Source organism: Panthera uncia, chromosome A2 (genome assembly GCF_023721935.1).
Source record: "Panthera uncia isolate 11264 chromosome A2, Puncia_PCG_1.0, whole genome shotgun sequence".
In the NCBI taxonomy this organism is placed as follows: Eukaryota; Metazoa; Chordata; class Mammalia; order Carnivora; family Felidae; genus Panthera; species Panthera uncia.
In genome coordinates this window covers 25,439,926-25,463,512 of record NC_064816.1, presented here as the reverse complement: position 1 = coordinate 25,463,512, position 23,587 = coordinate 25,439,926, and the positions used below count along the sequence as shown (strand labels likewise).

Sequence of the window (23,587 nt, the reverse complement as noted above, 5' to 3'; positions counted from 1 at the left end):
TAGTCTTGCTTGGGTCACATGCCCCCTTCTGAACCAATCACAAAGAAATCACAGTGCTCTCCCTGACCAGCCCCTTACGACAGGGTGAGGTGCCATGACAAGTGTCCCCTCCTCCAGGACCACACGTAGGTATTTCACCTTGATGTGGAGGGTCCAGGAAAGCTTCCCAGAGGAAGTGACTCCTACACTGAGACCCGAGGATAAGTAGGAGTGTTCCAGGCAAAGAGGCAGAGGAACGGTGTACAGACAGGGACTAGGGGTGCAAAGGCCCAGGAACACTCCAGAGTGTGTCTTGCTCGTAGCCATACACCCCTGCCTAATGCACAGCCTGCCTTGCCATGTGTGCTCAGAGAATGCTTCAGAAAGGAAATCCACAATTGGCTGTGTGGCCTTAGACAAGTCACTTGTCCTCTCTGAACTTTAACTGTCCTAACCTTTCAGAACTAGGCAAGAATGGAGTTCATTCAGTCCCAAAATATTCACAGAGCACCTCCTCCGTGCTCAGCATTGCCCTAGATCTACAGGAGATAAGGCCTGCCTTGGAAAAGAAAACGATGCTTGGGGCTTATGCAAAAGAACTACAACCAGTCCAAAGGGGCTCAAGGGGAGGGGCAGGACAAAGGGAGAGGCTCAAGGACCTCGAGGGTGAAAAAGGGGCTCTGCCCTCCCACTCCGCACCTCTCCTCCCCCATCCCCTACTTTCCACCCTCCCACCCCGCTGACCTTGTGACCACCTACCACCCTGGAGCCACCATATGTATGCCTAGGCCTCAAGCCAGCATTTGAGGGCAGGAAGACCTCTCTCCCTGCACCTTTGCCCCACAGCTACGTAACCTGAATAACAGGTTGTGACAGGTTGTGACAGACAAATCTCGCAAGAACAGGTAGGAAAGAGACTTTTGGGTCTGGGTGGCTACAGAGGGAATTTTTGCCCCACCCTGCGTACCTGTCCCAAGGGCCGGTCTTCCTCCCTCTCCGCCCCCAGCAGTCTAGTCCCGGAGCCCTCGACTCTGGAGCTGGAGTCTCCAGAGCACCCACGGGCTGCCAGGGTGAGCCGGCCAGGGACTCAGGAGACTGGAGAGCCCTGCAGGTGCAGAGTGGACACGTCCGGCTGGAAGAGCCGTCGCTGCCCCTCCCCTCCCCACCCCCACCCTGAAGCCAGAACCCTGCTTGGCATGGGCATGCCAGGGAGAAGCTAGCCCCCTGCCCAGGTATGTGCCCCAGCCTCTGTCCTATCTTTCTTATGTCTTTCTGAATGGCACTCTTTCTCCCTTTGAATCTGGGTAAGTGCATGTTGTGAGTATTTGCTCTTTACCTCTGCCCCTTTATCTGTTCTCATCCTCTGTCCCTGTCTCATTCTTTCTCTCTTTATATCTCTGCCGTCTCCCTGTCCCCTTGTCCTTGCTCTCTCCAAGCTCTGTCTCTGACTCGCTGTCCGCGAATATCAGTATCTGTTCATCTGTGCCACCTCATCTATCTGACCCTGTCCTCATACTTCCTTCCATCCGGCTGGGCCCCCAGCTCTCCTGGAGCCTCCACATATGGGGATCCCACAGAATGTCCTGCCAGCCTCATCCCTGGCCTGGGCTCTCTGTAAGTCGCTGTTCACTGTAGGTCACATCCTATGAACATTCAAAAGCATAACATGCTTTTGTATCTGGAAAAAAAGGGGGGTGGTGGTAATTTGAATTTCAGGAAGTTAAAGTCCCACAAAATCTCTGTGGGTGGTGTCAGGCACGGCTCACTTCTCTCACCTGGAAGGACCTGGAAGGCGGGGCCAGAGTGGGGGGAGGGGAGCGTTTTTTATACTTGCTTAACAAAAGGAAATGCAGATTTGCACTGGAGCTTGCTCTTGTTTAAATGTCAAGGACTGACCCAGCCCACTGCTTCAGTGGCAGACCTCAAGCCTCCTGTCTCTTATCTGGGTCCTTGACAGTTGGACTTTGGAGACCACGTCTGTTGAGATAGATTCTTAGGATAAAGAAGATTCTGGGATGGGAGGGGCAGGAAGAGTGGTGGGAGTAGTCCTTGAGGTCAGGGCCCCTCCAGCTGGCTGCAGCGGGTCACAGACGTGGAACAGTTACCACCAGCCCTGCCCTCCCCTCCATTCTGTCTCTAGAGACTTACTGGGGGTCTTCAAAGCTGCCAAATCACTGGTAACTGCCCAGCACTTGGGGGGTGGCACAGGGGAAAGGAGGAGGGGCCAAGGACAACCCTACCCCTGCCCAGGGCTCAAGAAGGGAGGAAACCCCAATTTCGATTCTCCTGAGACAAAAGCACTGGCAATGGGACCCTGTGGGGATTGGGCAGTGGAGACCTGCATCCAAATTCTGACTCTGATCCTTACAAGCTGAATAATCCTGGGCTTAACCATAACGAGCCTTGGTCTACCTACCCTTAAAATGGGGGAGTGTGAGAATTCAAGGAGGATTCAATTGCATATATAGCGCCCTGTGCAAACTCAGCCGTCATGGGAGAGTCCTCATTACTCTTCATTTTGGTACTCTCACTCGAGCTCACTCGAGCTTCTGTCTTCCTGCTGGTTTGACTAGGGCTAGCTAGCTCAAGTTCAATGTCTCTTGGCTAGCTGGAGGGAAGGAAGGAAGGAAGGAAGGAAGGAAAGGAGGGAGTGAGGAAGAAAGGAGGGAGGGAGGAAGGAAGGGAGGGAGGGAGGGAGGATGAATGGATGGATGAGTGAATAAGCCAGCCCTCCAAGAGACAGTGGCTGGCAGACTTCACCTTCCTCCACTGGCCAATGTCTGCACCAAAAAAGACATGCTGAATTGAATAAAGTTCTAGGGACAAAAGTGAAGGAGAGGTGGAGGCAGAGAGGGAACAGATGGCAGATGGTGAGGAACCAAACCGAAAGGTCTGTGATCTCCTCTGTTCGAGGTACCTGTCCCTAATTGTCAGCCTTATTTGTTTTCAGACCCCAGGTGCCAGTTTCCAATTTGATTTCCTTCTCTCCACAGGCTAACACTGACCCCAAGCCACTCCTCACCTGGACAAGATGAGAGTGTCAGGTAGGGTCAGGCTCTAAGGATTCTTAGGCTCAAGGCTGAGGTCTGAAATCGATTTGGGAATCATTTTTCGATCAGCAGTGCAGGCAGTCCTAGACTCCCAGGTTGTTTGGCCATATGTGCTCTCAAATGGTCAGGCCAGAATTCCAGGAGGAAACCCATCCAGGGGGAGCCTGGAAGAGGGGAAAAGGAGACTTCCTGCCTCTAGGCTGAGGGACCAGAGAAGCTTGGCACAATGACCCCATCTGGCTGGGATCACAGGGAGTGACCCTGTTTTGGAAATATCTGATCCTGGTAGGAAATTAGGGACAAAATATTTGTCTCAAGGAGGGCTATTCTAGAATCCTCACATCACGGGGCTGGGCACAAGGAGTAGCCTTTGCCTTCTCATCCACGCCCTCATGCTATACTCTGTACAAATAGGGAAACTGAGGCACCAAGTAAGAAATGGACACAATTCATCCATATTCCCAAACAGCTGTGGGGAAGAGCACAAATTTTAGAGTTAGCTTACTTCCCTGGGTTCAAACCCTACCATTGTCACTTACCAGCCAAGTGACCAGCTTACTTCCCTGGGTTCAAACCCCACCGTTGTCACTTACCAGCCAAGTGACCACCTCTCTGAGCCTCAGTTTCCTCATCTGTAAAATGGGGATAGTCAATAGTATGTAACAGAGAAGTTTATTGTGAGGATGAACTGAAATAATGTATGTAAAAGCTGTTCTCCTGGTGCCCTAACAAAATGACTGTATAATACCCAGGGAGAATTCTGGGTGCCTACAGTCACACTGCACCCCAGAAGATGAGGGACTCCCACAGACCTGAGCCCTGCCCCCCAGGATCCAGGGAGTCTTCTCCCCTACCCCCAAGTAGCCAGAAACCAGCATGAGACCACGGAGTTGACTTCAGGGCCACATGGAGGTCAGGGGTAGAGCTAGAGAAATGTGGCCTGATGACAGCAGGGCCACTAGGGTCCCTGAGCTGGGAGGCATAGTGGAGCCTGCTTCTAACCCTCATGGGAGAGTAAGGGAAGAGACAGGACACGGAGCTCAGAGGGGTGGGGGGTGGGGGTGGGGGTCTGTCCTGTGCGTGGGGTTGCTCCCCACTGATGCGGAAGCCATCTGGCCACGAGGCCAGGGAAGCCGTGGCAGCAAGGCCATGTGTATTTCTATAGACAGCATTGTGTGGTTATTTGTGGTGGCTTTCAGGGGGAGTGATGGAAAGTGTGGGAGGCCGGCCCCAAGCCACCCTGGAGGCTGCCTACCAGGGACAACTGTCACATCCCTCCCAACAAGCTGCAGGCTCAGAGGCAAGGGTGTTGAACCATGTTCACTCTGACTGAGGCACTCCTACCCAAAGAGCCTGAGGTCCGCCCAACATCACACAGCAGCTCCGGCCGCCTGGGGCCCTGGACGTAGCCTTCCCATGTCCGGCCGGGAGGCTCGCCTCTTAGGGCTGTCTGCAGTAGAAGTTGCCTCCTGCTTTCACAACACACCTCTCCAGCCTCCAAAGTGCAGATTCCAGGCCTCACCCTCAATGATTCTGTCTCTGGATGGCTAAGCGGAGCCCCAGAAGGTGCATTTCTACCTTTTCCTCCCAGTGACTTCACTTTGGGAAATATTGCCATGTAATCTTGTAGCGTGATCTCACCACTTGATCACTGCGTGGATTCACACGTGGTCTCACCACGTGGCCCCCTGAACCGGTCCAAGGTGTGGGCCTTGATCTGGAGCTACAACACAGGGTCCCTCAGTGGGGTCCCGTGGCATGGTCTCACTGTGGGGATTTGGTAAGAATCTTGCTATCTGGCCTTGTGATGTGGCTTCATGGCAGCATTTCCTTGCTCTGCAGGTGTGCTTCGCTTCCTGGCCCTCGTCTTTGCCCTGGTCTCCACATGGATCTTTATTCGCAGCTACATCAGCTTAAACGCGAAAACTATCCGTCTGCCCCGCTGGCTGAGTGAGTGGGGCCCACTCCTGGGGGGTAGGGCCTATGGACCAGGACGGGGCCAAGGATATATTCCTCCCTCTGTCCGTGGGTGGCCCAGGAGATGGGCCACCAGATATGGCATGGTGTGGGCTGCCTTTGGGATCCCAGCCTTTGCGGGGGTGGAGGCTGTCGGGAAGGCTGGAGCCCATGGGGAACATGGAAGTGTTCCGAGGCCCTGGCCAAAACATGCACCTACATCAAGGGGTCATTTTGGAAATGTGATTCCAAGAAGAAAGAGGAAAGAGAAGGAAGGACAGAGGGAGGAAGAAAAGAAGGAAGGAAGGAGGGAGGGAGAGAGGGAGGCCAAGAGGGAGAAAACTGAGCATTGTGGCTTCCAGCTGCAGCTGCTTTCCCTCTGCCCGGGACACTCTTTCTGCACATCTCTCTGCAGCCAGCTCCTTTCAGACTTCAGGTCTCTGCTCAGATGTGACCTTCTCAGAGAGACCTTTCCTGCACACCCCAGCTGCAGCCACACCCCCTTGTCCTACTTTTGCCTCTCATGTCAGCCCGTTTCCTTTAGAGCTTCACCAGTGTTTATTTACTTGTCTACTTGGTCGTTGCCTATCACCAGCCCCTAGAGTGTCAGCTTCCTGAAGGCAAGGATTTTATCTTGTGTACATCCATTTCTCTAGCACCTGGTGCAGAGCAGATACTCAGTAAACATTTGATGAGTGAAAGAAAAATGAATGGATGGATGGATGGATGGATAGGTGATGGATGGTGGGTAATGAATGAATGACAGATGGGTGGATGGATGGATGGACGGGTGGATAACAGATGAGTGGATGATGGATGGGGGGGATGATGGATGAGTAAGTAATACCAGTTACCTACATGAATAATCTCATATAATCTGCACAAATGCCCCATGAGGTGATCCAAGATTTGGTTGTGGAGTGGACTCATACATGACCTCATGGTGTGGTGTAAGTTTCCTCATCTCCTTCTTTTCTTAAGAAACTTGCCCAAATGCTCCCTGTAGATGTCAGGAGGAATGGGAACTGTGGTCTCACAGGTCCAAATTCTTTTAAGGAAGGAGAGAAAAGGCAGCTATCTATGCCTCTGCATTTGTTCTCCTTGGATTCAGAGAACCACCTCCATTGACACAATCAAACATAATAACCTCTAGTGGCCCAGACTAGCTCACAACTTCACAGCTGTAAGAAGCCAGTCATCCCACAGAGGAGTCTCCGAGATCCCTCACCTCATACACTTCTTGTCAAGCATGGCTCACACCCATGTCAAGATGATTTATATAGATTCATGGTGGCCAACATGTCCCTGGACACTGCTTTCATACAGATTGACGTGGCTGTACCGACAGCCTGGGAAGGGATGGGCCCAGGTCAGTACAGGAGGCTCAGAGCAGGAGTGGAGATCAGGTGTGTCCTCTAGAAGAGACAGCCCAAGCCTGAGGTGAGAAAGAGAACAGTGTTTGAAAGGAAACCCCAGGGGCACCTGGGTGGCTCAGTCAGTTAAGTTTCCGACTCTTGATTTCAGCTCAGGTCACCATCGGTTGTGAGATTGAGCCCTTTGTCGGTCTCCATGCTGACAGCACAGAGCCTGCTTGGGATTCTCCCTTTCTCTTTCAAAATAAAGAAAATAAACTTGAAAAAAGAAAGAAGGAAAGAAAGAAAGGATACCCCAGAACTCAGCTACCTGAGGTAAATCAATACCTCCAACCAACAATCATGGAGCAACTATTCCGTGTTAGGTCCCAGGGACCTAACATGTGGCCCCCACTCATGGTCTGAGTTGGGGAGACAAACAGACTTAATTACAGAATACACAGAAGTGCATTAACGTGATCCAGAGTCTCGAGAAATGCTTACGGTGACAGAAAATGTCACCAGTGGGAACAGTGGTCATCGAAAACCATTAATGTTCAGCCACTGAAAGACAACATTCATTGTCTTCAGGGGTTCCTAGCCTGGCTGCACACACCCCACCTTATTATTTAATGCATTAATATAGAAGCACATATATTACCACAGCACAAATTTATTTTTTAATGTTTTATTTCTGTATTGATATACAGTTGGTTTCCTTTCTAATCTATTTTATTTTATGCATTTAATAACATGCTCTGTTAGAGTAGGAAGTGCTGTGTGTGTGTATGTGTGTGTGTGTAAAGGGGTAGCAGTGGCAAGTGAGCAAGGGCTCCCTGAAAGGGCGGGACATCCTGCAGGGGAGGAGGATCCCTTGGCCAGGCCAATGCCATGCCCCACACCCCACACCCCAGCCTCCAGCAGGGAGCACCCAAAGCACTTCCTCTCTAACCAGATCTGTCTTCTCTCCGGCAGGTTTGGTCACCAAGGAGATCCGTGAGTATGACCCCAGCCCTGCCTTTGCTTTAGGGTAAGATGTCCCAGGGCTGCTATTCCTGGCCCTGCAGGTCCTGGAAACATCTTTGTGTCCAGAGTCTGCCCAGCTCTCTCCTCCCATGGCCCAATGTTGCCTTCCGAAGCCCCTGAGCCTTGTGGCCCACTGATAGATTCTCAACTCTATGGCTCAACTCTCCCTTCCCCAGTCCCCTCGCCCTACAGTCTGGATTGCCTCCCCGTCATGGCACCTGGCCGAGCACAGCCGCCTCCCCACTGGGCCCCTGGGCCAGAAGATGGGGGCTGTGCTTATTATCATCATGCAGGGACCCCAGGCTTGACTCACAGTTCCTGTTACCAAGTATGAGGGGCCATGTCGGGCACTACAGATGCCCCCAGGGGCAAACAGAAGTGGGTGTTGATTGTCTGTTGGGGTAGAAGTGCCAAACATGCCAAGAGAGATGGGGCAAAGTGTTCTGGGCTCCAGGAGGGCTGCCCCCTTCCAATGAGATGGGGTCATGGAAGGCATCAGAGAAGAGGGAATGGCAAAGGCCTAGAGGCAGGAATGTGTGGGGCTGCAGGGGAGCCCGTGGCTGAGGCCCCAAATGTGGGACACTGCACACATCTGAGCAGGGCTTTGGCCAGGACCCAAGCTCCCGAAGAGTAGAGAAGGTGGGAGTAAGGACAGTAATGATGATGATAATAGTACCATGATGGAAGGCCTACTATGTGCCAGACCCCATGTTCAGAGCTTTACAGGCATCTCCTGCAATCCTCACCACAGCCTTGTGTGGGTGCTGTATAATCATCCCCATTTTACAGATGGGCAAACTGAAACTCACAGAAGTGAAATCTCTTGGCCAAGGCAACACAGCTGTATGTGGTGGTCCAGAGCCCACGGTCTCAACACCTCCTTGCGAGAGGCAACATCCCCAGGCCCACCTTCTTGCACCTCGACATAGTAGTGACTGAAGAGGGATGTGGTTCCAGGAACAGAATTTTGACTGAGAAGGACAGAAGAGCCCCGGTGCACTGTGGGATTACAGAGAGCAAAGACCGTATGGACCAACACGAACCACTTGCCCCACACCCTCAACTCCATTGACCTGAAACTTCCTGAGTCACATCCTGCAGTAGACACAGTGTCACGACACCTTGGTCCAAACGCTCAGGCGTCACCTGCTAGAGGATGGCAAATCCAGGCCCACGTGCTGCCTCCCGCCCTGCCCGCTCCCGTGGTCGACATGACCGGTCAATCCCAGCACCCTCTCCCTCCAGGCCCACAGGCAGCCTCTACAGCTTTATCATTAAGCCTCTAACAGCAGATCCACTGACATTAAAGAGAAAAGCTATTTGACAACCCTGATCTAAACCAACTCCCAATTTTACAGTCAGCAAAGGTAAAGGGAGAGACTTCTGGCAAGTCGCACCGCAGATTACTGAAGAGTAGCCCACAGTTCCTGACTGCTCCCCTTCCAGGGCTGAGCTCCATGACCTCACCAACAGCACTAGGGGTTCCCAGAGGGCTCGGGCCTCAGGGTTTGAGGCGGCTGGTGGGGGCAACCTCCGAGCCCAAACCCAGAGAGCAAATCCCCTGCCTCCCGGTGGCTCAGACCCCTGGACATCATCCCTTTCATCCAGTAGCTTGACTGTGAAGGCTGGATGGTCAGAAAATCAATTCCAGAAAAGCCTGCTTAAGCCAGCCTGTTGACATCAGGTTTATCAGACTTAGCTGCAGTTGATTAGGCTCTGGGCACACTCTAGGGTGGTGGCCGGGGCCTGGAACAATCCTTCCAGCATAGGTGAGAACCTCTCGTCTCAAGAGTAAACTGGCCTTCCCATGAGGGGCCCGGGGGCCAGAGGTTGGGCCCCAAGACTCATAGGAGAGGAGGACCCCTCCCCCGCCTCATCCTCAGCCAGCGCCGCAGGCAGGTACTAGGCCTCTTGAGAAGGGTCCCCTCCAGGAGGTGGGGAAAGGGAGTCGGGTCCACGTCTCCAGCCCTCTCTGTCCTGAGTCACAGGCCTGGACAGCCCCTTGTGGGTGTCTCCATCCCTGGCCCTCACTCTGGGGACAATGTCCTGGTTTGAGCTCTGGGTGTGTTGAAACTCCGGGTTGGGGCAGGGGGGCAGGGCAGGGAGCCTAGGACAGGCATTGCACTCAGACCTCCAGGGCTGCCCACTAGGCGTGTGAGCTGAAATGCAGCAGGGCACCCTGGGGTGGGTGGCATTCTCTCCTAGGAAGGAGCACATTTACTTACTTAGAGGTGTCATGGGCTTGCCAAGCCTTGTGCCAGTGGGTTGTGTCTCCTCCGGAGGGGCCCTTTGCCCTGATACACATAAAGGCTCCCTCTAGGCTGCCAAGGGCCCTGGAGCCCCTAATCACCCTGCCCACATGCTCCATGGGTTTATTCAGTGAATATTTATTGAGTGCCTACTATATGCCAGGCACAGGAGTTATAGGCACAATTTAACAAGATAATCAATGTAAAGTGCTTGCCACAGTCCAGCACGCAGCAAGCCTTCGGCATGTGCCAGCTTCTCCTAGGAAGCCTGTGGGTTTGCTCCAAGCAGGCACTGCCATAGCTCAGCTAGATGCCTGGCACAGGGCTGAAGGAGAGGGGCTGCCCAATCACCGCCTTCCTTTTGCAGGTGAACTTTCTCTAAGTCCGTGTTTACCCAGCCCTCCCTAAAGGTATTTTCCTGTCAGATGGTATTAAAAAAACAAAAACACAAGGCATTAATATAAATTAAAGACTGCCAGGCTGAAAGCACAGGTGACGGATGTCCCAGCTCACAAAGGGTCGATTGAGGCCCGAGTGGCTCAGCGGCTGTGTTTGGGGGTCCTGTATACGTTTCCTGCCTTTCACACCCTCCCTGGGTTTGCCCTCTGAGGCCCACGCGGGGAAGGCACAGGTCTTAATGGCAGCCACAATAATCAGAGGTGCCACGTACTGAATCCTCAGTGGATTCTAAGCATGGAGTGAGAGAGGACCAGAACCACCTGCCTGTTCCTTATTGTATCCCAGGGCCTGGCCCATAGTAGGTGTTCAGTATGATCACTAAATGAGTGATAAGAAGAATACCCAGGGGCGCCAGGGTGGCTCAGTCGGTTAAGCGGTTGACCCTTGATCTCAGCTCAGGTCATGATCTCATGGTTCGTGGTTTCGAGCCCCACATCAGGCTCTGCACAGACTATGCTCACAGCACAGAGCCTGCTTAGGATTCTCTCTCTCTCTCTCTCTCTCTCTGTCTCTCTCTCTCTCTGTCTCTCTCTCAAAAATCAGTAAATAATTAAAACAAAGTTTTTCAAAAAAAGAAGACTACCTAATATGTCTTGAGCCTCAACCTGTGCCCACTTATTCCTCACAAGAACCCAGTGGGAAAGGCACCCTATTTATCCCATTTCACAGATAAGGATGTTGATATGCAAGGAAGTTGAAGACTCGGGAACCTGGCTGGTGAGGCGTCCTACCCACCATGCTGGGGCCCCCAGGAGGTTGCCAACAGGGGGCCTCTGGGAGCTCAAAAGGCTGCTGTGGCCCTAGAGAGAGGTTCTCAAGAGAACCCCTTCATCACAGCGACCCTGGTAATAACCAGGGTGGTAATTAACCACCACTCGTTCCTCCACACTAGTTCTGGGGGTGCTGTGTGCTGAGTCAGGCACTGGGCTGGGGCTAGAGCTGCCATGGGAACCCCGAAAATGAATTCTAGGGTGGTCAGACCACACGACCAGTGTCCTGTGTCTTTGACGGGGACTGTTGGAGGCATCATGGGAACACAGGGGCAAACCCCCCAGACTCGGGCCGTCAGCAAAGGCTCCTTGGGGAGGAGGCCTCTGAGCTCAGTCCTGCGCCTGATCCCGGGCCCCTCCCCCTCCTCCTCCTGGGTCCCTTCCTGAGCTGCTAATGCTAAAGTTGTTCTGTTCCCTCAACAGCAGTCATGAGGGCCAAGTGTGGCCTCGCTAAGCCCTGCCCAAAAGAGTTCTTCGCCTTTAAAATCAGCAGCGGGGCTGCTAACGTCGTGGGCCCTACCATGTGCTTCGAAAACCAGGTGTAAGTGTCTTGTGTTTTTTTTTTTCTTTCCATTCACTCATGCATTCATTCACAAAGTCAGAAGCTGCGAGGCAGGCCCTGAAAGCAGCCCATACCTTCCACTGGCTTCCTTTTACTCTGGGTGGATGAGTCACAAATAACAATAGTCCCAGCAGCATCTCCATCTGCCAGCACCTTGTGAGATGCTTTGTGGCTTCACCTCATTCAATCCCCCAACACTCCCAGAGGTGGGACTATAATTGATGAGGAAACTGAGGCTCAGACAGCATTACCCAGCTAACTGGTGGTAGAGTCAGGATTTGAACTCAGGTCTGTGTGATACCCAGACTGCTGGGCTTCCTATAAAGGGGGATGCCTCTGGGGAGGGTTCAAAGTCAAGATCTAGGCACCAAAGTTCAGATGCAGCAGGTTCCAAGACTTCTACTTAGGTTCAAGAGAAATACTGTGTACCCATTATCCAAGCCAGGTAGTAAAGGCCCTGGGGACGGTAAGTTTATCCTACTAAAGAAGCCAGACACAGATGTTTTAGTCAGGTTTCTGAACCAAACTCCAACTCAGGCAAAACATGGAACTTAGTGGTTCATATATACAAAAGGCCAGAGACAGCGGGCTTCAGGACCAGCTGGATCCAGGGGTTCAAACCACGTCATCAAGGGTCCCTTTCACACCATCTTTAGTTCTGTTCTCCTCTGTTAGATTCAGTTTTTGGGACATGAGAATGGGCTGCTTCATGTAAAGGAGGGAGGCCACTGGTTGGCTGGCATATTAGCCCAGGCTGGCACCCCACTGGGAAGACAGCTTTCTCCCACCCAAATTATCCCTGCAAAAGGCCCAAGACTGAGTTTCATTGGCTGGCCTGGGTCACATGACCATACCAGGCTCAATCACTGTGACCAGGGGCACAGTATGCTCTATTTGTCCAGACCTGGGAGACTGAGTCCCAAGAACTACCTGGTCTGAGAGTACAGGACAGTTTTCCCAAGAGAGCCAGAGGACTGGGGTGTGGATGCTGGGCAGGTAGGGCCACAGCTGGGCTCTACGCAGCGATCCCTGGCTGCAGGACAGCAGCAATGTTCTGGGTTCTGCCTTCTTCCCAGCAGCCAGGCTTCACTGCTTGGGGAGGTAGCCTGGTCCCACCTCCAACACCTCAGAGCCCCAGGCAGGGACCTTCTCTCTTTTCTGAGCAGACTGTTCTGGTCCAAACATGCCATGAGAATTCCTCAGAGAATCCAGCCCACCGCTTGTTTCCAGGAGAAAACAGATGGCCCAAATTATTCTGTGTGCTTCCTGATGCTTCTGCAGAGTGCCATGTGGGCCCTCTCGGAGTTCCCGAGTCACAAAAGCAGAGTGTTCGTTCCACGTTTGGGCCCAACTGTTGTATTTTGTTTCTCTTCTTCTTTGTCAGGATCATGAGTCCTGTGAAAAACAACGTGGGCAGAGGCCTGAATATTGCCCTGGTGAACGGTGAGCTGCTGACCTATCCCCCAGACAGCCCCCTCCATGCTCTTAGGACTGGGGCGGGGGCGGGGGGAGGTAGTTACACATTCATTCAACCAACACTGGCTCAGCTCCTACTACACACCTGGGGCCATCCAGCAGTGCTCCAGAGGGAAAGCCCATGGGACAGAAGGTCTAAAAGACCTGGTCCCACCCACCAGAGTCTTGACCAGGCCCCCACCGTGAGCAACTATCCCAGGAAGATACACTTCTCCTATGAAACATGAGCCCATCCTCAAGGCCCATCCATGCGGCCTAAGCCAACACACACGAAACCCTGAGGGACAACCAACAACAATGTGAGATCATGAGCTGATTGCACACCTTCATTCACTCATTCATCAAATACTGTCAGCAGCTACTGTGGGCCAGGCCCTGTACAGAAGCACTAGGGGTCAGCCATGAACTAGAAGGACAGGTCCTGGCCTGTCCATGGAGTTGACAACCACTACAATGTGGTGAACATCTATGAAGGAGGAGGAAGCACAGCTCTGAGAACTGGGACATACAGCTGGGGATGGGGGTAGTCAGGGGAAGCTTCCAGAGGGAGGTGCTGGTCAGCTGAGGCCTGAAGGATCGTGGGGGTTGACCAGGGAAAAAGTGGGGGAGGCTCCTTCGAGGCAGGGGCAACACTGTACAGGAAGCAGAGAAGGGAGAAGCGGGGAAGAGGGCTTGGGGGCCACACAGGGTCTTCCTGGCTACACAGAGAAGCGGGCAGGATGACAGGTACAGATGGGGAGGCAGGCAGGGCGAGAGGATGAAGGGCTAAGCCTTCTACTAAGAAGTGTGAGCTTGAAGCTAAAGTCAATAGGGAGCCTCAGAAAGGCTTTGAGAGGGCATGAGGGTCCAGCCCTGCATTCCAGAAACTTCCTTCCAGCTTGGAGCAGGGAGGCTGGGGGCAAGGAGACCTGGAGGAAGGCCCACAGCCTTACTACCCTGCATCTCCAGCAGGAAGACCAACTTCTAGCCATGCCTGAAACAGGGACACATTTCAGGAGGGGTGGGTTTACAGGGGTGGAGTAAGGACCAGGTGGTCTGCCCCAGCCAAGACCCTCCTCTCTCTCTGCCTCTGGCTCTTAGATGGAGAGCGCAGGCCATTTCCCTGAATCTAAGAGCTACTTCCTGGGACAAAGGTCAGGGCAGGTGGAAAAAAGGGCACAGCAGATGCTCCGGAAGGAAAAGGTCAAGCTTGTGTGTGTCATGACCACATGAACACACTTAGGAAGTGACAGGGTAGGATGGGACTCCTAGGGAGACATTCCCCTTCTGCCAAGAAATCCTGCCGAGTCAGGGGAAAGGTCAAAGCCTAAAGCAAAAATGGAGCCTCACCCAGAGTGGGAGGTCGGAAGGCAGCCCAGGAAAAGCGGGGCCTGGGAGGGGCAGGAGGCCGAGCAGAGCACGCCTCCTCCAGTCTTGAGAAGGAGAGCAAGACCTGACTCACTGCATTGGCAGCCGCTTCCTACAGGGAGGGCATGCCGGCAGATGACTGTAGGGGTCTCAGTCTACAGGGCCTGTTTCACCTAATCTCCACACACACCCCCACCCCTCACCCCAGTGGGAAGGGCAGGAACTGGCCCTGGCTGCAGCCCATCTGGCTGAAACCTGCTGGTTCTCTCTTCCCTGAAATGGGCCACTGCAGGAGACAACCTCTACGACTAGTGTCCAATGAGACAGGCTTAGCTTGGGGCCTCCCTCTCCTTCCCTCACAAAGCCCAAAGATGAACACAGGCATCAGTAACACCAAGAGCTGTTACAGAGCATTCACTGTGTGCTATGTCATTCAGCCTCACCCCGATGCTAGAATGGAGCTATGGACTCTGTATGGAGGTAAGACATGGAAGTTCAGAGAGGTTAGGCAACTTGCCCAAGGTTACACAGCCAATAGATTTGAACCCGGATCTGGCTGACTCCAGGTCTTAATCACCCAGCTGAATTACTTACTTCCCTAGACTAAAATCCTCTCCAAACATCTATGTAGCACCTACTGCATGCCAGCTGCGGGGAAGTCCAACAAATCACTCTCAGGGCTTCACAGTCTCAACTGTATAATAAGCCATCAAAGAGATCGGTAAGTATTGGTAGTTCTCAACCTTTTAGGGAGCAGAGATTCCTTTAAGAAACTTCAGTCTGCACCTTTTCCCCCTAATTCCAGAAAAATCCACAAACGCACATGATCATAGTTTCATGTGTACATAGACCCCTCCCCCCTTTCCAAGGACCCTACACTAGTGGCTCTGAGAGTCCAGTAAGGGCTGCACTGTGAGCTCCCCCACCCAGCAGGAGAGCCTCCACTACCCAGGCCCCTGTCCCCACCCTCTTCCCGGATCCACAAGCTAACGCAAGGGGGAAGGGACCAGGGGTGAAAACGTAGATCTGCCATCCCCTCTGCAACACCCCCATCTAGTGGCGGAGCGTGAGAACTGCGACTTCCCCAGAACACCTGGTTTTCTGTAGGACTTGGACCCTTGGCAAAACCCACAAACTCCATTCAGATTACTAGACTCCGAGCACTGGGTACAGTTCAGCCCACGGCAAGGCCCTTTGCCTTCCAGAGTCGGAGGACTCAAATTACAGATTTCCTGTTTAGGTAGGAATAATGATGATGGCTGTAGTTCTTTTTATTACTGTTTTCCGGCTGAAATTTATCTTGTGTTTACTACCTATTTGAAGTACATCTCGCTTAGTTCCCATAGCCCATTTTTCAGATGCAAAAATTGAGGTCCAAATACTAAGTGGTGCATTAGGAAGTGGCAAGGCAAAACACAGACCCAGATTAGCTGGATACCGTTCGATTCCAGAGATCCTCCACCATTGTGTTCTTGTACCTCTCAAATCAGCCCAAAGGTTAGTGGGCACCTACTTAGCGCTGCATGCTTTCCACAGGACCTGATTTTACTCCATTATTATTCTATTTTTAGACCTTAAAGAGTAACCATTTTCTGCAAAACGATAGGCAGGATGACACATTCCAGGAAATCACAGTTTTGCTCTCTCATCCCTAGGAACCACAGGAATGGTGCTAACACAGAAATGCTTCGACATGTACTCCGGAGGTAGGCACCTCTCTGTTGGCACTGAGGTCACAGGGTGGGCTGAGCCACTTCCTGTGGCAAGAGAGCCATGGGGTGTTAAGACGCTTGGCTCTGGTTTCTGCAGGAGACAACCAGAAAGAAGCATGGTGGGGGTGGGACGCCATCCTGCTGTCTTTGAAATTCCTCACCTGGATGCAGAGCCTGAGACAAGGATTCAAGGGCAGCGGTTGACTTGGAAGGAGGTGACCTCAGAAAATATCAGCGGGAAGTGAGACAGGGAAAGGAAGATAGCCAGTGCGATGTGTCATCAAGCTGAACGCTGCGGGCAACTGGAACTCAGGAGCCAGTGTCCAACACATGCCTCAGAGAGGTCTCAAGGGGCAAGGGAGCTGGGGTGCTCCCACCCCTAATTCCTTGGCACTTCCCACACTTCTGGCCTGCCCCAGGGCACAAAGGAAGGTCTGGAGGTGGGAGAAGACCTTCAGGCAAAGATATGCCGGTGCTGGCAGGTGGAGGCCAGGCATGTGTGCCCTGAAGTGCTTAGGGCAAGGACATACGGCCTAGTTTGCTCTGCTGGGTGAAGAGTATTATATTTTAAGGCTGCAGGGTCTCCACTGGGCCCAAGGACAGGACAAGGCCTCCCAAGGTCCAGAAAGGATATCTCTGAGGCTCCAAGCTCTCTGCATCTTTCTACAGACATCTTTTCTTCTCTCTGTGCACAGGCATGCTTTCTGAACCTCTCTGTACATGTAGCCACCCCACTGTCCTCCTTGCCTTATAGGACACTGACCTACCTGGGCTGAAATTTCCCACCAGCAGCTTCCTCGCCCACAGGCTGACTGGCAAAGCCATGGTGGGGGCAGGACTCTCACCCAACAATCCCGATATCTTCCAAAACATGGTGGAATAAGTCCCAGACCCATTATGCCACCCACTGCCCAGCTGGCAACCCACCTCCCTCCCTCTGACACAGGAGCCTCAATAAGAACTGGAAAAGCAGCTGAGCGGCCCCTTGCAGGCAGCAGGAGTCCTGGTCCTGCAAAAGCCGGTTTCCATCAGGATAGGTGAACTGAGCTCACCCCCCTTCTCAGAGCCCAGCTCAGCTAGGCTACCCTCCCCTGTGCCTGCAACCTCAGGGCCCAGCTCCAGGCTCGGGCATCACTCCCCTACTGTGCCCACCTAACCGCACAAGCCCAAGAGGAGACAAAGCCAGGCAGCGAGAAAGTGGGAAGCCCTCTTGGCCTTGCAAAAAAAGGAGGCATTGAAATGGGAGTCTGGTGCCCGAAGTCACAGCTGCGAATGTTTGCAAGGTAACCACACTTAGAGACGCGAGCCGGCACCCTGTCCTGTGCCCAGGGCTTCAGAGGATCCCATGGGTCCTATGATGGCCATCCTCCACCTGAGTCCCACCTCTCAGGTAGGGTCTGCAAGGCCAGAGGAGGTGCCGACTGGAAGCCTGCATCAGGGCCCACGCAGACGTCTTCGAGGTGTGACCCCCTTGGGCAGAAGCCACAGATACACCTTTAGGACTGAAGGTTGGCCAGGGCCTGGCAGTTTCTGGAGGGGAGGGTGGTGTGGACAGAGCTTGGAACAGCAGACTGGGGGTGTCCACATGCAGGCACGCAAGTCCCCTCCTGGTGTGGGACAGAGCTAAGACAGGGGTGAGAAGAACGTGGGGTAGACTATTGGCCGAGGGCCAGAGGATGTCATTTGTTCTCTGTCCAGGACCCCCCCAGGTGTTCAGGGTGGCCGGGGGCCAGGTTTATGGACAAGGTCCAGTCTCTGGAGTCAAAGACTTCAGGGTGAGGCAATGACACCTCTTGAACTTCAGTTCTGTCATCTGTAAAATGGAGGGAATCCACAGTGTCCACTTCATGAGACTGACGTGGGGATTGAATGGTAACCCACACTAATCAGTGGGAGGGGCCCTGCCTGGCTGGAGAAAGGACCTGGGGGGCTCATTCAGTGTTCTCCCTTCCCTTCCCTTCTCCCTCACTCCATCCACAGGACTCAGAAGCAAGGAGGTCATTGTCAGAATGAAAAGGGGGAAAAAATAACTTAAAAAAAAACTAAATTTTATATTGCCCTATTGTCAAGTTGAATGTAACCATGACTGACAGGGACCCAAAAACAGAAGCATTTGAGGACAGGTTGTGGTCATGGACTACACAGACCTCTGTGTTACTGAGCTGGTTGACAGCTGACCTTGGCTTTCAGGACTTGATTCTTCCCCTAGGTCCAAGGGATCCTCAGGGAATATAAGAACTGGCTTGTCTTCATGGGCATGGACCTATGGGTGGAGTGGCCATACAGGGCCCTGTGCTTAGAGCGAATTCAGGTTTGGTTTGATGCTCTAGTTTTGCCATCTTGAAATTCTTAATATTTTTTTAACAAAAGTCTCCTTGTCTTTTTTAAGATTTTATTTTTCAGTAATCTCTATGCCCAGCGTAGGGCTCAAACTCACAACCCAGAGATCAAGAGTCACATGCTCTACCGACTGAGCCAGCTTGGTGCCCCAAAAGGCTCCACATTTTCGTTTTGCACCAGCCCCCCAAAATTATGTTACAGATGCTGCTAAGAATTGCAGTTCCATTATAGTGCACTTTCTGTATGCCCGAGAGTCATCGTCACATTTGCTCTTTACAAAAATTCTCTGGGCAGTGCTACTGATCATCCTTGTGTGACAGATACAGCCCTGATTTTCCCACTAGGCCAGTCTTGCCCATACTTCTTCAGCCATTCAAGAGCCCCTTGCATACTTTATGCCATGTCCAGGGTACCATCTGAATTGTTAGTATTTTCCTTTGAATCGGCTCACTTTTTTAACCTAAATAATCTTAAAAAGGAACCTATATCGTTGCCATAAGTTATCACTTTTTATGCAGCAAAGATGGCCATAAAGATAAGCTCCAGCTGGGTGCTGATCCCTCCCCAACGTGCTGCAGCTAGGCCTGTCTCTGTTAAATGCACAGATTTTGCACCTGCAGTGCGGTGTTCAAGATGCAAAGGGAAGCTTGCTCTTTGGTGTAAGCTGGGATCTGTAGGACACTAATGTTCTCTCTCAGTGACCTGAGTTGCCTGTGGTCCATTGGGTCTATCCTCTAAAGTCAGGACAGACAAGTTAGGTGGTTAACTAGTGTAGAAGGAGGTGGCGGAGGGTATGCAAAGAGCCCAGAGTTGTTGAGAGATGATTTCTTAGGGGCCAAAGACCTCCATACCTTGGGTGTAGGTCCCCAAGGGCCCTTAGGGCAATGTCTCTCACTTATGGCTGCACATCTGAATTGCCTGTGGAATTTTCAAATTCCAATGTCCACGCTTAACCACCTGAATGAGGCTACCCTTGCTCTGTGCACGTTGCTCTCCCCTGGACAAGGGCTGCAGACAGCTCCACCCCGGATGCCACCTCCTACCGGCCCCAGAGCTTCAGACGGAGCTCAGTGTCAGCCTGCCGCTGGCCACTCCTGGTTCATCAGAGCAGTAGCAGAGAATGAGAATGACCAGTGGCCACTTCCCCTAAATGACCAGCACCCTCCTTTCCTTCCTCCCGCAGAAGTGAAGCTGCTGGTGAAATTCCTTAAAGAAATTCCAGAAGGTGCACTCGTGCTGGTGGCTTCCTATGATGACCCAGGAACCAGGTAAGTGGGAACCTCTACCTGCCAGGCCATAGCAAACCAAATGCTTCCAAGCCCTAAGTGCCTTTTCCCACTCTCCTGCTGGCTCTATCTTCTGGCAACTTTTCCTAGGGAAATAACCAGACAAGTGTACATGTTCTAGGAGGCCCATCACAGCCTTGGTTACAACAGTAAAAAACTGGACACACTGTCCCTGTCCAATAAAGACCTACTAGTTATAGAAATTATGACACATGCTGGTAGGTGACATATTATATACATATATATATACATATATATATGTATGTATATATATGGATATATTGCATCAAAAATGATGTAGAAAATAATTTAAGGATATGGAAGAATGCTCACCTTTTAGCATTAAGAGGAAAAAAAGAAGCAGTTTGTAAAAGCATTGGTATGATCCCACAGTACCTGGGGGAAAAAAAGACATGAAGGAAATATATTAAAATTTTATAATGATTATGTCAAGCGGGGTGAGACTCTAATTTTTAGTTCCTCTGTGATGTTCCATATTTTCCAAATAAACATGTATATTTGTAAACAGAAGCAAAATTGTACTAACACCTCTCCAGCCCCCTCCAAGTGGCTTCTTGAGAGAAGTCCTTGCCACTCAGCCCTGTTCTTCCTGAACACAACTCTGCTCGTAGGCCAAGGGCCTGAGAACCTGACCCTTCCCCCACCCCTCTACCTCACCGTGTTCTCTGCTCCTCTGCAGACTGAATGATGAGACCAGGAAGCTCCTCTCCAGCCTGGGCAGTTCTTACGCAAAGCAGCTGGGCTTCAGAGATAGCTGGGTCTTTTTAGGAGCCAAAGACCTCAAGGACAAAAGCCCCTTTGAGCAGGTGGGTTCCTGGTGGCATCCCATCCCAGTGAGGTGGGTGGGGTGGGGGGAAGTTGCCAGGGATAGATGGACAAGGACTGGGGTGGCTTGGAAGAATGGTGTGGGGACCCCTAGAGGTCAGGGTGGCCTGACTGGGTAATCCCCCAGCAGGAAGTGGCCTTGACTATTTTGCAAGGAGGTGGGTCATAATAAATTATCGGATAAGTACCAAAAAAGAGAAGGAAAAGGAGAAAAGAAGGATGAAGGCAAGAGAGACATGGAAAAAAAGAGAAAGGAATGTAGAGATGAAGCCTGCATGACAGGCAGAGAGGGGAGCCCAGAGAAGGGGGGATGCCTAGCTTCTGGTCCCAATGGAAACCTAAGCCACACCCCTATTCCCCCCAAGGGCTCAGGCTCCCCACCTGAAGAGAGAGGTTTGGACCAGAGGAGCTGTCCCCTTCTAAGCTCCCTGTGGAGAGAGTAAACTTGCATCAAGAGGAGGACACAGGAGAGCCCACCTGATATGGAAGGGGTCAGCAGGGGTCCATGACATGTGGCTCTACGGTCACTACCCAGGGGTGTCCCCAAGCAGGGTCTGGGAGGCCCCCCAGCAATGGAGTCTCAGGATTGCTCAGAGGAGGAAAGGGGAGTTAAGGCAGCATTGGGAACCCACAGGGAAATGCTGCACCTTCTCTCCCTGTCCCCCATCTGTGCGTCCCCAGCTCAGAGCAGTTCCAAAATGTGGGAGAACTAGCCAGATCTTCCCCAGGCATGAAGTAGCCCCATCTTTGAAGGTGACAACATTCAGTTCTGCCCAGAAGGCAGCTAAGAGTCGATGATTCAGGCATAAAGGTCTAGCGAGGTGAGTGAATTCTATCCCGAAGGCAGTGGGGAGCCATGGAAGGCTTAAGCAGGAAAGCGACAAGCACAGATTGATATATAAGAAAGACTAGCTAGCATTCAGCAAGCACTTGCTCCGTGCAGGCTTGGCTGAGCAAGCTACCTGCAGCGCCTTCTTTGATTCCCACATGAAGCAGGTACAATTATCCTCCCATCTCACAGTCCAGGATCCGGAGGCATGGAGAGGTTTTAACCAGCTTGCTCAGGTCTGAGCTACTCAGCGATGCAGATGCAGCTGTCATCAGGTCAGCCTGCCTCCACAAAGATTTCCCGTCCTGATGCTTTTAGCACAGCCTCCCTGGCTGAGCACGGAGAAGTGTGGAGAAGGCAGGGAGGAGGCCCAGGCAGCAATCAGACAAGAGGCACAGCAGCCTGCAGGGAAGGGGCCATGGGTGGCAGGGAGGGACAGCGTCAGGAGGCTGAACTCCAGGTTGGGGGGGACCACAATGGGCTGCAACGGTTTTTGCCCTGTCTAGAAAATGCTGGCCTTGTTTGTATGCGTGAGTTTCTAAGAGAATGAATTCAGGTCGTTAGAAATTACTTTTTAAAAATGACTGTACAAAATAGCTTGTGCTGGAGGAGAAAAGGAGGGAGCCCTCTGTTGATAGCCTCTGGGTGAAGACCACAGACATCGGGATGGGGGCTCCAGAGCATCCCTGTGTGAGGTGCAGGGAGGGGGCAGGGCGGGAGGCAGGGAAGAGGCTTCAGGCCACAGGCACGGTTCTTCATAAAGCCCAGCTTCCAAACCCATCAAAACCGGGCCAAGACAACAAAGAAGAAGCACGCAAGTCGACCCATCACCCGGAAATGAATTGGAGGCCACGGTGTGATCGAAACCACCTAGTCCTTTGTTCCCACACACGGGGCGCTGGGCGTTAGAGAAGCAGCATCTAGAATGACTTTATTCCCTAGGGTGAGCCACGAGTATCCCACTGGTAGACTTTGCCACTTACATTCGTTTCTTCCCAGGCACTTTAAACACAATCTTAACTGATTTTATTCTATTTACTTTTAATTAATATTACAAAGTGGTTCTGCCACTTACCAACTAAGTGGCCACAGGCAGCTACTTTGGGCCTCTGTGCCTCAGGCTCCCCATCTATAGAATGGGATGATAATGGTATGCCCTTGCTGGGGCTACCATAAGGAATAAAAACATAAGGTACTTTGTGCCTGGCATAGGACAAGTGTTCACGAATTGCTAGGATGCTTCTTCTCATTGTTCTGGTTGTCTGGGGGTGTCCTAGAGGGGCTGATAGAGAATTTGGCAGAGGAGCTAATGCTCGGCAAGCCCACCTCCCACGCTTGATGCTCCCCGCCGCCCCCCACCCCCAAGGCACTGAGGGATGACTGAGCTCTGATCCCCTCTGTAAAACCTTGGGCAAGTTGTAGTCCCTCTGAGCCTCAGTTTCCCCTCCTATGAAATGGGCTGGTTATATCCAACACCACCACCTCCCCATGAGGCCAAAGCCAGAACAAAGTGAGTGAAGGCATGAGGTTTAAAAGCACAATGAAAATTCAGGTGTGAATTCTGAACAGCCTCCCCTGTGGGCCACGTCTCTCTCTTTCTCTCTCTCTCTCTCTCTAGTTCTTAAAGAACAACCCAGACACAAACAAGTACGAGGGCTGGCCGGAGCTGCTGGAGCTGGAAGGCTGTGTTCCCCGAAAGATACCATAGGGTAGCTGTGGACCAAAGAAGCTCCTGGCTACTCTAGGAGTCAGAGCTGGCTGCGGCGACGAGAAGGGGGCCAAGAGGCCTGTGGAAAGTGCTGGGGGAATCCCCATGCACTGTGCACCTCCCCTGTTTGGAAGCAGACCCCTCTCATGGGCTGAGGCGGCTCACCCAAGGTGGCCAGACTCAGGGATCCTTCCAGAGCCCGTCTGCTCCGGAGAGAACAGGCTGGCTGTCACTCCCGAGGAAGGACAGACTGCCCATACCTGCGGCGCACAATTAAATTTTATTTTTGCTGACTTTGAATGAACATTCTGACCTTCCGAATTGCAGTGTTTCTCCCTGAGATCAAACTGGCCCAGTCCGGGTTTGCTTGGCCCACAAGCTGGGACAGGTCGATGACAGCCTCGGGCACCAGGTTAGGCAGCTGGAAAGGAGGTTGGTTTCATAGAGATTTTGCTGAAGGGTAAATGAATCCTTTGCTCTCAGCTTAAGCTGTAAGACCCACAGGACTAGAGAGAGCCAGAGGACGGACACAGAGCATGTTGCCTTGATCTGCTGCTTGAATGAGAGATGGAGAATCCAGAGCCGGAGCAGGGCGGGCGGGGGGGGGGGGGGGGGGGGGGGGGTGAAGGAAAAGGAGGGG

The 23,587-nt window shown here is 52.4% G+C and overlaps 1 protein-coding gene across 4 annotated transcripts; it reads left to right on the top strand.

Moving 5' to 3' along the window:
• Positions 1-1,011: 1,011 nt before the first annotated feature.
• FAM3D (FAM3 metabolism regulating signaling molecule D) lies at positions 1,012-23,251 on the top strand. Of its 4 annotated transcripts, none has more exons than XR_007459890.1 (10): positions 1,012-1,211; positions 2,973-3,023; positions 4,872-4,979; positions 7,313-7,333; positions 11,268-11,382; positions 12,788-12,846; positions 15,882-15,932; positions 19,462-19,546; positions 20,265-21,514; positions 22,858-22,940. XR_007459890.1 is itself a non-coding variant. In XM_049640829.1 (10 exons), the coding sequence occupies exons 2-10, from the start codon at positions 3,011-3,013 to the stop codon at positions 22,945-22,947; spliced, it is 672 nt and encodes a 223-aa protein (XP_049496786.1). In that variant the 5' UTR covers positions 1,012-1,211; positions 2,973-3,010; the 3' UTR covers positions 22,948-23,251. The 4 variants fall into 4 exon arrangements, 1 of the variants encoding a protein (XP_049496786.1); XR_007459889.1 differs by having other exon boundaries at positions 11,265-11,382; XM_049640829.1 differs by having other exon boundaries at positions 11,265-11,382; positions 20,265-20,391; positions 22,858-23,251.
• The last annotated feature ends 336 nt before the right edge of the window (positions 23,252-23,587 follow it).